The following is a 14710-nucleotide window of genomic DNA, read 5'->3' on the forward strand; positions in this document are numbered from 1 at the left end:
ATGCCTTAAAACAGCTTGAATGTAACTCGACACCCTTGCCTCATTTAGTTTACACGGATCTATGAATATGTGAATGAGCCCCGCCTCCACTCACTCCCTCAGCTCAGAGATCCACTGGTTGACGATCACACGTTGATCTGATTGGTTACAAGGTCGTTTGTGACGTCAGAAACACCAGCGATTTCAAACCGTGTTTTTGAGACTGTCTTTGGTTCACTGCAGTTTTAAGCAGAAAATACTCAGCAATGCTGTCGACTTATGAACTTACACATGGTTTGTCTTAAAGCATATTAAAAACACCTCATAGACACATAAACAACATTAAAAACTTGATTTCCACCACAGGGGGACTTTAAGCATAAACTCACTCAATTATGATACATTTTTCACAAAGCAAGACTTAATATCTTAATTTTGCTTCTATAAATGCATCTTCATTTAAGAATGTTTAGATATTTGTATTGGAAAACAGGACAAAAATACAGAGTTAAAAAATAGTTATTTTGCAGTGAACGTATTTCTGATTATAGGACGGCATTTGATTTTGATTTTATCCATCGAAAATTTATTGTAAATCATTTTACAGAAAGATTATAGAGACAAACCTTTTTTAGGGAATAACATGCAGTCGTGCACTGATGAATTATTCACAATAATACAAGAAACGTGCATTAAGAAAGTAAATAGGTTTCACTTCGACTTTAAATAAGGTAGTATAATTGCCTCTGGTGCTGTAATGAGTCAAATCAGAGGTGCATTTCATCAGCATTTATTCTGCAAACTTCACTCCAAACCGTTTTCCTCTCAAAGTCTTGAATATTACATGTCTCAGCTCCCAGAATGAGTCATCAAACTTCAGAGGCAAAGAATGATTGCAATTTAAATTAAAAAAAACACGAGTAGTGAACATACTTCAAGAACGCAGGCTGCGACGACTGTTCTACCACTACAGACTTTCTCCAAATTAGAGAAACATACAATTGCTTCACCTCATTCCCAAGATTCCCATTATGGGAATTTATTCCTCATTTTACACTTTGTACAGTGAAAGTAGGAGTACTGAAATGCACTCACAGTCCCCAGGGAGTCTGTCGCCATGCAATCGATCTTTTTCATCCTGCCAGACGCTACAGCACGCAATTCCTCAACACAGTCAAAGAGCTAAAAGAGAAAAACAAAAATAAAGCTGGTCAAAGTGTCAAAATAGCAATAAACCCCATTAGACATATGGAGACCAACTGTAGAAAGATGTCCATCTATAGATAGGCAACACTTTTAGGCATCAAAGGCACCCTTACAAAATAATTGCAATGAGAAAATGCATAAAATAAATAAATAAATGCATTAAAAAATAACCCATTGTGAAACCTGTGAACAGAAAGCATAACAATTAATGTCTTAAACGGTAGCCAATCACATTTTGGCCCAAATTAAAGGTGTAATTAAGCAGCACTGCTGTTTTTCCAACATTGAAAATAATCATAAATGTTTCTCGAACAGCAAATCATAATATTAGAGTGATTTCTGAAGGATCATGTGACGCTGAAGACTGGAGTAATGATGCTGAAAATTCAGCTTTGATCACAGGAATAAATTACACTTTACTAGATATTCACGTAGAAAACAACACATTTCACTATTTTTACTTTCTATTAATTTTAGTATCATTTATGCAATAAATGCAGCCTTGAGAAGAGACCTCTTTCAAAAAACATAAAACAGATTACAGACCCCAAACTTTTAAACAGTATACACACACACACCACACACACACAGTACAGAAGACAACCCTAAAATGCAATGCGATGAGTTCAATTAAAAATTTTACCCAGTCAATAGAAATGTTAGTTATGAACATGATTTAGTTGTAACATTCATTATTTGAATATCAACCCAATATTTGTTGGTGCTTCCTATTTTTTTACACATAGCATCAAGTTGTTAGCATCAACTCAGAGAGTTAGTCGAGTCTCTTATGGCTTTGAGAGATCGTTAATGATGTGTTTCAAATCAGACACTTATTAGGTTCAGGTCTCTGTAAGGACTAGTCGGCGAGAAAGCTCTCTAATAGGGTTTAAAGCAAAACGATGGGGTCACAGGAGGTCCTGTGTTAATATTAAAATGAGGACAGACGAGCCGAACACCCACTCGAAGACTGCAGTTGAGATGAATCTAGCTTTATAGAGAACTGCAACTGCTCACAACAACAAACCTGAGCCAGCAAATCATGCAAATCAGCAACAGATTGAACAAAGAAGAGAAGAAAGACACATGATGTGTCCAAAACAGCCCAAGAAACTTCCAGCAAATGGAAAGAGGACATTGACAATGCGTCAACAAACAAGAATTACAACAGTCAAATAATCATTTTGGTGATGTGAACACGCCTCAATTCAAGCGCATGTGAACCGATCGGTGTTCCTCTATGACTAGTTATAGCACCAAATACACATGAAAGAACACCAGGAATGGTGAAAGATACAGTACAGCTACTGATATAAATCATGTCTCATGTAATCCTTCAATGAGTGTTTCATCTGCAGAAAGACATGAATAAAATCGCTTGTGAACAATATGTCACGTAAGATACTAGAAAAATGAACTCTAGAGAGGAGCATTTTGCTAAATATATGCACTATATTATTATATTTTTACTCTTATATCATCAAAAAATATAACATTATTATAAAAAAACGCATTTTATTAAAGTTGTGAATTTTAACCTGTAATAATAACAGGTTTTTCCGTATGTTTTCAGCATTAGTTGAGAGAGATTTTGTTTCTTTTGGAAAAATTAACATAACTGTACCTGATATTTAGCCAAATTAATGGATCCTGAATCAAGATCGGAATCGAATTGCAAGCTTACATATCGAATCAGCCCAAGTGAAATGAACAGCACAAATTAAGTCTATTAATCGATAATCTGCCCCTGTATAATCATAATTTTCCGTAAAAAAGGAATGTGATTTACTGCCTCTAGTGTTCATTTCAGTCAGAAATTGCAATGGTAATGGTACTGTACGTGTTTTGAGTTTTGCATTAATCTAGGAAGAGGCGTGTTTTTCCGATGTGTTGTGAAGTGTTATGGATGTTTGCCGGTTTGAGCCTGAGAAAACACAGAGCCAAAAACAGTGCGAAGAAATGACAGCCGACCTCTTCATCCGTCTCCTCATCATCAGCTAGTGGAGGTTTCAGAGCCGGCGTTCTCAACACCTGACGGAAGCGCAGCACAGAACAATTACTCTCCCAAACGAGCCGAGATTTCCTGAAGCTGCTTTCCTTATTTACCTGGAGGAAATGAAAGACTGAAGAGAAATGAAGTGATGTGACAGTGGAAAGCTTGATGCTGCTTGAGTGACACTGACAAATCGGCCCGTAAGAATCAGTCTATCAGATTTAGAAGATTTAGCAGATTAGATTGGGTATAAAAATAAATAAATAAATAAAAAATTCAATGTTCAGGAGTTAAATAGGATATTTTATGGAGTTAAATAGGATATTTATTGTTTAAAACAACTGATTTCATCCATTCCATTGAGAAAAGCTTTAAAATCCTAACCTAACCTAACCATAAACATATATATATATATATATATATATATATATATATATATATATATATATAAAAGATTAAAAAATTAAATTAAAACCTTTAAGTTAAAGTGGAAGTACTAAAACGAATAACATTAAAACTGAAATAAAACTAAATTAAAGATAAATAGGAATGTTAAAAAACTAATAAAAATATACAAAAATCACAAATGAATTAAATTACAATGAAATAAAATTAATTAAAATTAATCACAAATTAATTAAATTAAAATTAATAAAACTGAAAATAAAATCAAACTGAAAACTAAAAATATAAAAAAGTTCATTTAAAATATTAAAATTACATCGATTGACAATTGATTGAATGGTGGAATGTGTCTCTGTGATTGAATTCAGTCGAAAGAAAACGTAAATTATTAAGAAAAAAATATTAAGACAGATTTAAATTTATTTATTTTTTTATGTTAAATTAAATCGGTTCCATTTCATGTTGACCTCAAGTCTCCTGCTTCTCAAATGTTTCTCTTAAAGAGAAAAATAAACAGTAATCTTACATGCATCTCCTCTAGGGTTAAGAAGAGATATCAGTGTGTGTGCTCAGAAAACACTGAAGTCTCAGATAATATCTCAATATATGCATTCAAACATTTCTCAAATGATCGTGCTTTATGTGTGAACTATTGAACTCTTCTTGTCTGTTTATTTCCCCTGATGAATTTTAGATGAGACATCTGAGACAAAGGTGATAATTGAGCAACAACAGAGAACAATGAAACGGCAAATTCCCAGGGATCTTATGACATTTTGCTATTTTTTGTTCATTTCAGTAAACAGGCAGGCTGTTATTAAAAACGATAGTCAAATTATAGTCTAACGACTCAAGATCAAAATGAGAAGTCTGGTGACGAACGCGGTCTACAAAGGGGAAATGAATCGCTTTGCTTTCCTGTCAGTCACACAACAGATGCGGTGAAAGAAATCAAAACATGAGGAGTTCTTGCCGACTGTCATGACATGTCATTTAAGTCACAATGAGGCCTGTGATGTAATCCAAAAATCGTGAGGGTGGGATGGAAAGTGTTGCACTAACAATAAGAGGTCAATTCTTTCCAATAAGGAGAAGTTCTTCCACCGACACATACGGATAAGATTGATGGTTCAGCACTGCAGATTTGAGTCACCGTGGGTTATTTCTAAAATGGTTACGATCCCCTACCGCTCTTTAAACCAACCCTGCGCTCCTGAAGACTCTCTAAATCACTTCAAGAAGTCCTCGGATGATTGTGGGATTTTATAGCATTAGAGTGCACTAATTCAGTTTCACTGCCGGCGCTGATATTAAATGGAAAATGAACCAGGGGACAGAAATGATAATGAAGGATATTAAGGCGTCTGAATGTGATTTTAGGGCACACCGGCGAGGCGAGACCAGAACACGTTTTAGAGAGAAAGATTACACTTGGAGGCCCTTCCTGACATCACTGGCTACGTTTACATACACAACTTGTGCTTCAATCGGACTGAATTCGTTGCGATTGATGAATCTAAATGTAGTGTAACGCTAAACATGTGATCGGGTCGATGTGTGTGTTTATACGTCACAAGATTAAAATCACAATATATATTTTTGACATGCGCACACTCCATGAATATACAGAGTTTCGCGGTGTTTGCGCATAATAATAAACCATTCTCCTACATTGGTTCTTTATTTGTTTTAAACAGCAGACTTGCATTTCTGATCATAATTTGGAGACAATGAGCGTATGAACCGCTGTGACGAGCTGCTTATATTTATCACCCAGTAAAAACGCCCAAAACCAGGCGTGTGTGGATGAGAGTCTGAAATCAGGACTGGTGGGCCGTTGTCCTGCTCCACTTCACAGACGCAGTGAAAGGAGAATTATAGAAAGACGGGACACTCATTTATACGATACTTTATTCAACAGGAAGAACAGCTCGTTCCGCGCGTCATACGCTATTTCCACGTCAGTGCACATGCGCAGTCCTTTCAGTTTCGGTTTTCAATCCGATCAAGTGTTTACATGTTGTCTGGATCGGATTAGAAAAGGAATAAACCAGCACTTTCAATCGGATCGAAATTTAATTCGGATCGAGCTCAATCGGATCGATTAAGGTGTTTACATGAAGGCTTTTCAGTGCGATTGAGCCGTCAATCCGAATACTAACAGATTATTTGGTTGCATGTAAACACTAGCCTGACGTCGTCATACTCAGATGTTAGTCAGCATGTGAGTCTGATGCTGCTCCATTGGCTGTGATTATGGGGCGTTTCAACCCAACCAGGAAAGAAAATGCCTCTCAATTGGATCAACAAATGAATTGATCTCTTTTTTAAAATGAAGGCGCTGTCTAGATCTTCTATAACAGACGCAATGGCTAAATCTACACATCTCAGTTCTCCAGCGGCGGCCATTCTTTATTGTAAACGAACTCAACACAAGCGCTCTTTGGTGACGTGATGATTACGTTACGGTTGATCATCTGTCCATCATCGTATAAAGCCCGCCCTGATGATTTGATTGGTCTGAACAGCTTTGGTTCGGGCATACTTGCTTCACAACGGATCAAGTCCAGACCGAACGTCCCATCCTCAAATGTTGTGGGCGGGGCTAAGTTCGGCTGGCGTCCAGGCTATGTAAACGTAGCCAGTGAGACATGAACGCGTGTCCTTGTGAGGCCCTATAACCGTCTCACTGCTGGCGCAGACAGACACGTCAAAGCCGATTCTTTTTTGTGAGACATAAGGGGCTTTTGTACCAGAGGAACCTTTTCATAGTTCCTAGAACTATTGGCGGAAGTACCCGTCTGTAGGCGTGTTCGCACCGCAGGAACTAGGAACGATTTTAGTTCTCAGGGAACCACTCTGGTGGCTAGTTCCTAGAACTACCCGGTTCAAAATCACCTAAAAATGATCTTTCCTGTTTAGAAATTGAGCATTGATGCATATGAGTTTAAGAAATGGCCTCAGTGGCTCCTTCTGATGATGAAACTATGTATGTGTACCATTCAAAAGTTTAGGGTATAAAACTTTTATTCCGCAAGGATGCATTCAATTGATCAAAAGTGACATTTACAAATGTCAAAAATTTTCTTTTTATTTCAACCCGCCATTCATCAAAGAATCCTGAAAATAATAAAGTATCATGGTTTCTTGAGCAGCAAATCCTCATATTAGAATGATTTATAAAATATATTTTCTATTACATTGTAGTAGATTTATCAGTGCCTGATTTTGAGAGTTAAAAGTGGGGGAAAGGGGTATATTTTCCTGTCAGCTGTCTTTGGCATTACAGCTTAGTCAGTGCATCTTATTTTGACAAAAAAAAAATATAAGTTGTTACCATCCAAATCAAAAAGCATAGAAAAAAGTCACACTGCAATTGACGGCACAGAAAATTCTGACGAAATTTTTTGTAGATCAGAATTTCTGTCCATGCATAATTGCATATATAATAAATTAGTATTATTGAGAGATGACATGGAATATTTGTACTTCTAAAAAAGCATTTCTCACTTCACACGACCATTTCAAATTACCAAGTAAGTTACTAAAAATGTTAAAGAAAAACAGTGACCAGTCGCAGCACTTAAAACATGCACTGTCCCTTTTAACCTAAAATCCTGATGTTGACAAAATTGGCTTGTGAATATCTAGTTTACTTGCTCATAAATGCTTAAAACCCCGAATATAAACCAAAGATTTAATGCAACTAACCTGGCAAACTTTGGCAAGTCCATTGATTAGTTCTTTGTTTTTCTGTGAGTCCGGTACCTTTTACACACAACTTTGTTGCCCATGACTGATAAAGACCTGTGCACTCAGACTGCAGGGAGTTGCATAATAATTAATGCAATCTGATTGGAAATTGGCATGTTTGTAAGTGCTTTCGGTCAGTGAACGGAGTGTGTGAGCAGTCGGACGCTATAATGAACATTATACTGTCCATGTGATGGATAACAAAACTGAACATACATACAATATAAATCATTTCAGGTTTGTTATTATGATGCACAATCTCTATAATATTAAATTCGAACTGAAATCCAGACTAAGTTGGTGTTTCAAATACAACCTGGTCAAATCAATAACTAAAATGACCCGTGCTGTTGAGGGAATAAACTCTTTATATAAAGCAACAGAGAAGGCTTTAGAGAACACCGTTTCATTGTTATGTACATCTGGGAACAAATCTAGTTTGGATTACGAACATAAAATCTATTTTATTTGATATTATGTTATGTAATGTAGAATACTAATTTCAATGGCTTCAATCCATGACGAGTGCTTTATTGCTAAGATATTGTTTTGAGAAAATTAATTATTTGGTGAAACTGAATTTGCACTCTCTACACATTTATAAAAAAATAAAAAATGTACTTCTTCTTACCATTTGGTTTTTCATTCATCCAACTTAGATCTTAGGAAAAACAACATTTTTGTTCATCTCACTGAGCCAACAAGCCAATAACATCACACTCACATACATACAAATAAAAAAAGTCATATCCATTTCAAAGTAAAATGCAATTGGCCACAACTGAGGTAATTTATCTTTGTGAAGTGTCATTTCATCGGTAGAGCAATGTTATTTTATTATGAAAGATGGATGAACTTGACTTAAATGTGAATCAGTCTATAAACAATTGTACTTAGATGCTAAACATTCGATTTTTTTAAGGATTCAGCTTAACATCTGGTGAGCCCTACACAGTTTAGACCTTGTTGTGATTGCATTTAAACACTGAATTCTTCTACTTTACTTTGAAATACTTGAAGCTAAAACGTCTGGTAAACTAGATGAAAATCCCTGTCCTTCAAAGACATGTCAGCCAATCCAACATCAGCAATTTCAAACGCTCAAATTGATTGACAGGCAAAGAGCTGCTCTGATTGGTTACATTTTCTGATTCACAAAAACATTTAGCTATAAGTACAAATAAATGAGGGAACATTTTTCCATACTCATATTCAGGTCTGTTTTTGGTTCAATACTTTGCAAACAGTATGAATAATTTTACTTGCATTGCATCATGCTCATGTCATGGTCAGTGAACTCCAATAGGAGGCGCTGCTGAGCTACTAGAGATCTCCAGCTGATTTTCCCCGGCCTCTACTAGTTAATTAGCCATAGTGAGTCATATTTCAGCGCCATTACAGATTTATGACAGGAAAGAGGCCAATTCAACAATGCGTAATGATGAAATAAATAGTCGAAGCAAGATTAAAAACAATAAATGATGGCTTGGGCAAATCATCATAATCATTTGTAACCAGTTTCCAGCATCCTCAGAAAATAAGCATACAAAAGCTCTGCGCTAAGCCTCTGTTATGAGTAATAATTAACTACATTAAAATGACTTTCATGCATCAAGAACATCATAAACACCCTGAGAGCTTGGTTATTGCCAAATCCTTGCGTCTAATAAGAAAATCCTCATTTTGATCATGCCATCGATGGATTTTAATACTCGATGGAGCCATGGCTCTTGAATGTGCGGCTTCAACCCTCAAAATCAGTTCCATCTCAATGGGAATACTTGAATCATTGATATTGATTCATAAGGAGTAGGATTGGATCATGATGTCATCAAGCTGCCTCCACCAAGAACGGTTTTATCCCGATATATAAAGAATGAACTCATGGAAAAATGTGTGCCACGTGAAATCACGCTCAATAGCTGGTGTCTGCCTGATCTGGGATCTGATTGAAACAGACGATGCTCGTCGCACACGCCGTCTCAATACAAAATCACCATCAGTCTGTCAGCGCTGAGTATCCGACCGAATCAAGAGCTGTCGAGATCCCATCACAGTCAATCACTCAAAAGTGAAAAGTCTCGGAGGAACAAGGCGACAGTTTTAGCTAGACTTTAGTTATTTAAAATAACCCAAAGGAAAATTACATTTCTTTTTCGTAGCTCATTAGATTTGATGGAGTTAGACTCAGTTATGCTCAGTATCAGCTTTATCTTCTAAAATGTTTCGTCCTTGGGGGACAAAAAAAGTAAGTTTGAAGCAAATGGGCCAAAGTTGTTTAGAGGATATCGGCTCAGATCATTCGCTCTTGGTGAAATTTTGAGTTGATACTGAGATCTCTGAGACTGATTGCTGACTGTGTCTTGGCAAATCTGAACAAGGTTTGAGAAATGTCTAAACTCTAGTTTTTTCCCAAAGACTTTACAAAGACGGTGCACTGATATTACTTATGAATGGGAGAAAGTGTAATGTGCAATAGAGTTGTCAAAAAGTACTGACTTCGGTACCAAGTCGGTACTGAAATTTAAAAAATGTGACTCTTTGAGCGCCGTTGAGTGGAATCGTAAACGCCTCTGATTGGCCACTATGTTCACAAGCTCATCAGATATGTCTATGATTGGCTACAATAATAGTTTCAAAAACATGTTGTAAATATACATCAATGACACTCTTCACCGAGCGGCAAGCGCTTACACAGATACACACGGGAGTGTTTGAAAGCAGGACCGGTCCGCTGATAGACGCTAGGGCTGTCACTTTTGTGAAAAAATCCTGTTCGATTTTTGAGACATAAGTGTTCATTGAATTGATTGTAAAATCGATTTTCCATGTCTAAAGACGTTTCCATTTTCAACACCAAATATAGGCAAATCCACAAACAACTAACAGGCATTAGGACGAACGTAAAGAGGGCGCTTGAGACGCACAAGTCAGCAATATTCCTGATGATTTATTGCCGTGAAGTTTCGTGCACAATGACAAACAGGAGCGCAACATTCAGGGATTGAGATTAACACCCTCCAAACCGCCAAATGCGGGTAAAAATGAACTTTGTCGGGAAACGCTGTCAAATCACGAGCCAGTTTGTCGCGTTTCTATGTTTACTCACTTTGCTGGGGAAGTTTGTTTAAGCCAAATCTGCGCGGATTTAGCGCAAATACGCAACTCGTGATCCTCATGATATATTAAATACAGCGTATCACACAGAATCTGCTCATTTCTGGCTTACTTGAACACACACGTCACTACGCAACAAATAACGGCGCGCTTGTTCACTTGCATTGAAGTAATAGCGAATATTAAAAAGAATTTGGTTAACAGAAAAGACATTGTTATTTTCCAACATCCTACATGTTCTGTGTCCTGTATTGATCTGTCCACCTAAAACACATTTTTGGTTAAAAAAAAAAGGCCGTTAAAATCGATTCCCTATTTTCGTTTTCTAAACTTGTGTTGGTTGGTCCGATCGATTGTGCAATCGATTTTCGCACGTAAAGTGACAGCCCTAATAGACGCCTACTTCAGTGTGCTCCCGTGCGTTGATCCTTGTAGCCAATCACAGACATATCCACAATGGCCAATCAGAGGTGTTTACGATTCAGCTCAACGGTGTTCAAAGCGTCACAATTTAAAGAAAATTTGACAACTCTAATGTGCAAAATGGCGGAATAAGTCCTGTCCTGCCTTTAAATAAAAGAGAGTAGGCCTAAATAAAAAATTGGTAAAGTCATTGCATCACTGCAAGCGCAATGGAGGCGTTGCAGATATGGCCGCCGAGTGAACATACTTTTCATAAAAAAGGAACTTTGGAAACATCTGAGAAAAATCAAAATGGAAAAATCTACAATAATTTTACTCACCCCTCATGCCTTTTGAAACATTTATGACGCATTTTGTACTTTTTGGAGTTTGACAGCTCAGACGTTCTGCTAAACTTTTGTGTTCCACCGAAGAAGAAAAAGTCACACGGGGACAGCATGAGGGTGAGTAAATGATGAAAGAATTGTCATTTCTTGGGCGATTGACTCCCTTTAATCTCATTGTTGTGTAGAAGAAACAACAGAGGTATTAAAAATATTTTTCTTCCCTGTGGGAAGCTGCAAAACTCAGACAGTAGCTTACTTTCCAAACACTCAACTAATCAGATGAGGAACCATCTTGAATTCACTTTGAACCTGTTTGCCTGGAGTTATTATATAACGACACATTCCATTCCCTATTCACTCAGACTGTTAAACTACATGAAAATCTTTTGTAAGGCACTACATGCATCACTTCAGGTGACATAACGTCCATCACCTCGACACTCATTTAGACTCCTGCGTCTGCTCGGGGTTTCAAATCCAGTGGTTTATCTCGGCAAGGTGCAACTTCAGAACAAAATAAGCCTCAAAAGTTTGCAAAAAATGCAAAATCATTCATTTAATCAGTGTCTATGTGCCGAACCGCCTCTGCCATTTCATGTAAAATCACCCCTAATCAAGCCCACTTTGACGCTGTTAGTATAATGGGGGGTTTTCTCAAAAAGCTGGGAAAGGTGAAAGTTACTCCAGGTCCGAGATCTACACTAATGACAGTGCTTGAAGAATTATGCTTCAAAATACAGTCAGATTTCAGAGTTTTCTATGTGGGGACTAGGGGTGTTGAAATTAATCGTTTCTATGATGCATCGCGATACAGACGAGGACGATTCGGTATCGGTTCAGTAATAGACCATAACCGATTATAATGTACTGACGCTTTTCTGACGTCATTTGTTGCATACGTGCTTTGTCGCGGTAGCATACAACGGCAGAGGGAGGCGAGACGCGAGTGCGAGTAATTAAAAATGCTCCAACTACTTTAAAAGCCTACATCTGAGCACATTTCGGCTTTTATGAACAACCTGGTAAGCACGACCTGGAGAAGACGCGCTGTGTGCGCTCATGTCACGCACAAATAAAATATGCAGGGGGTAATACCACTAACTTGATAAACCACGTCAGCCATTTTCACCGCGAGCTGTTAACGCCTGGCAGAGTCTGACTGCTTGTATTTATTGACAAAATTGTATAAATGTAAAGTCAAATTGAAAATTGAGGATGCAGTGCATCGTGATATCGAATTGAACTGAATCGATGACATGATAATCGAACCGAACCGTGAGACCAGTGTAGGTTCACACTAGTGATGCACCGATGTGAAAATTGTGGCCGCTACCGATAACCGGAGACCTAAGGGTATATTTAAAATTAATTTTCCGTCTGGTGTTATTTACTAAAAAAGCTTGTAAAACATCAACCCTTTTGTGCACAGACAATTGACACACCTCTTCTTTTTTTTCAGAACAAATTGAACTTTCAGCATATTTGTGTTGCATTGATGTCACCTGAATGTAAAATAAGTTATGGGACCACAAAGACAAATGAAAAAATAAAACGGAAATTGAATCACTCAAACATTTATTGAAATCACACACAAATAAATAAAAGCTAAGCAAATTTCCTCTGGAAAACAGTTTGTTCATGTCTTTGGAGTCCTGGAGCACAGGAATAAACTTTATAAATTGAACAGAACCAAAACTATTTACATTTTTTCAAAAGAAGTCCAGGCGTTTTGGGCCTCATGAAATTCACTGATGCCAAGCCTCAAAACAGTTCCTATCAGGAATCACACAGAGGGCCACATCACAGGCTTTGCATTTCCAGGGGGTGGCCTGTTTGACCTGCCTTGTCTGCTTGCAGTTCACACGTTGCCTTCTACCATAGGAGGCCTTCTTGCTTGCTTCAGTTTGGTCTGATGTTGGCACAGGTACATGGTCACTTTGTTGCTGGGTGGGGGAAACAGCAACTGTAACACCACAGAGTTGGGCTGTCAGCTCCTCCAGAAAAGCCCTGTGGGTCATGGGCTGTTGCTGCTTCTCTGCACAAACTTCCTTGTGAGGTAAGTAACTGTTGGTCGCAGCAATGTCCAAAAAATGGAAAAACAGTGTCCTGTACCATTTCATAGTTTTATGGTGAACTGAGTAGTATTGGATGAGTTGATCAGAAAGATCAACACCTCCCATATTCTTGTTGTATTCAGTGACAGGGGTTGGGCATGGAATGGATTTGGTGTTCCAGCCTCCATCCTGAGTTCTTACCCTTCTCTGAACTGTGTTGCCTGAGAAGGCCGGGTGAATTGTGGAGCAGACAGAGACTTCCCGAGTGTCCATCCACTTTACAAAAACCAGAGGGCCGTCACGGATCCACCTGATGGTGCCCCTAGGATCCTTTTTGTTCATGGCATTTGTGGTTGTGCGGGGGCATCCTCGTCTGTTGTCCCTGAAGGTGCCACATGCTCCAAAGTTCATGCTGTAGAGATCCATGAATAGCTTTGGACTTGTGTAGAAGTTGTCTACATACACATTGTAGCCACTCCCTAGGGATGATTTGTTCATGAGGGACATAACCGAGTCCTACACCAGAAGCAAACACAGACTTCCCCGTGTATACAGCAAAGTCTAAAGTGTACCCAATGCTGCTGTCTGCCAGCACAAAAAGTTTGAAGCCCCACTTAGTTGGCTTCGCCTTCATATACTGGGTCATGCCAGTGTGAGCCTTTGTTGCCACCATCCTCTCGTCCACTGAAAGGTTCTGCCGTGGGTGATAAAATGCTCTGCATGCATGTTTGATGTCATCTAAAAGGGGCTTCAGATGAAACAGCCGGTCATAAGCTGGTGTCCCTCTCTTCCGGTCGTTGTGGACATCTTCATCAGGGTCGCTCAAGTGGATGTTCCAGGAAATGACCTGATACCTGTCACGTGCCATCACTGAGTGGGGAAACTGTTGGCTGAAAATGGTGTTTGTCCTCCAGTAGTCCCGGATATTTGTCAGTCTCACCAGTGCAAAAAAGAAAGTCAGTCCTAAATATCTGAAAAATTCTTCAACAGTGAAGTTTTTCCAGGAATATTTTTTTGCCATTTGCAATGTTTTTTGCAGCGTTTGTGTTTGTGTTATTACACAAAGTGGTTGCTGCACTGTCATAGACAAAAAGTTTGAAAAGGTCCAATGGTGTGTATATGGATGTGGGGCTGAGCTGATGTCCTGGCTTTCTTGTTGGGACGAACCTTTTGGGCACTGGAGGGATGTCTGACTGACTCTCACTGTTCCATGATGGAGTTGGGGCTGCTGGCTGTGGTGATCTAGATCTCGACCTTGTGGATTCAGGACTCTGTCGACCCCTCAAGCTGCCGGATCTGGATCTTGACCGCGCTCTCCCTCGTAACCGTGACTGCAGCCGTCCATGACCTATTCCTGGCAGATCCTGGGATTCTGCAGCAGAAGTGGAAGGCTGGGATGCTGCAGCAGAAGTGGAAGGGCCCTCCTCAGCGGAACAATAGGAGCTTTTCCTGTC

General features: G+C 38.6%; 1 protein-coding gene across 2 annotated transcripts in view; it reads right to left on the reverse strand.

Annotated features, from left to right (window-relative positions):
- The window catches only part of LOC130096592 (cAMP-specific 3',5'-cyclic phosphodiesterase 4D-like), a 336854-nt gene that overhangs the window by 298126 nt on the left and 24018 nt on the right, over window positions 1-14710 (reverse strand). For both annotated transcript variants that reach the window (XM_056263143.1, XM_056263145.1), the window contains exon 2: window positions 1075-1161. In XM_056263143.1, coding sequence (XP_056119118.1) covers window positions 1075-1116 — 42 coding nt within the window. In that variant the 5' untranslated portion in view covers window positions 1117-1161. The remainder of the gene's footprint in view (window positions 1-1074; window positions 1162-14710) is intronic.

The sequence above is a fragment of the Rhinichthys klamathensis genome, unplaced genomic scaffold, assembly GCF_029890125.1.
Source record: "Rhinichthys klamathensis goyatoka isolate OS25496 unplaced genomic scaffold, OSU_Roscu_1.1 h1tg000200l_1, whole genome shotgun sequence".
NCBI lineage: Eukaryota > Metazoa > Chordata > Actinopteri > Cypriniformes > Leuciscidae > Rhinichthys > Rhinichthys klamathensis.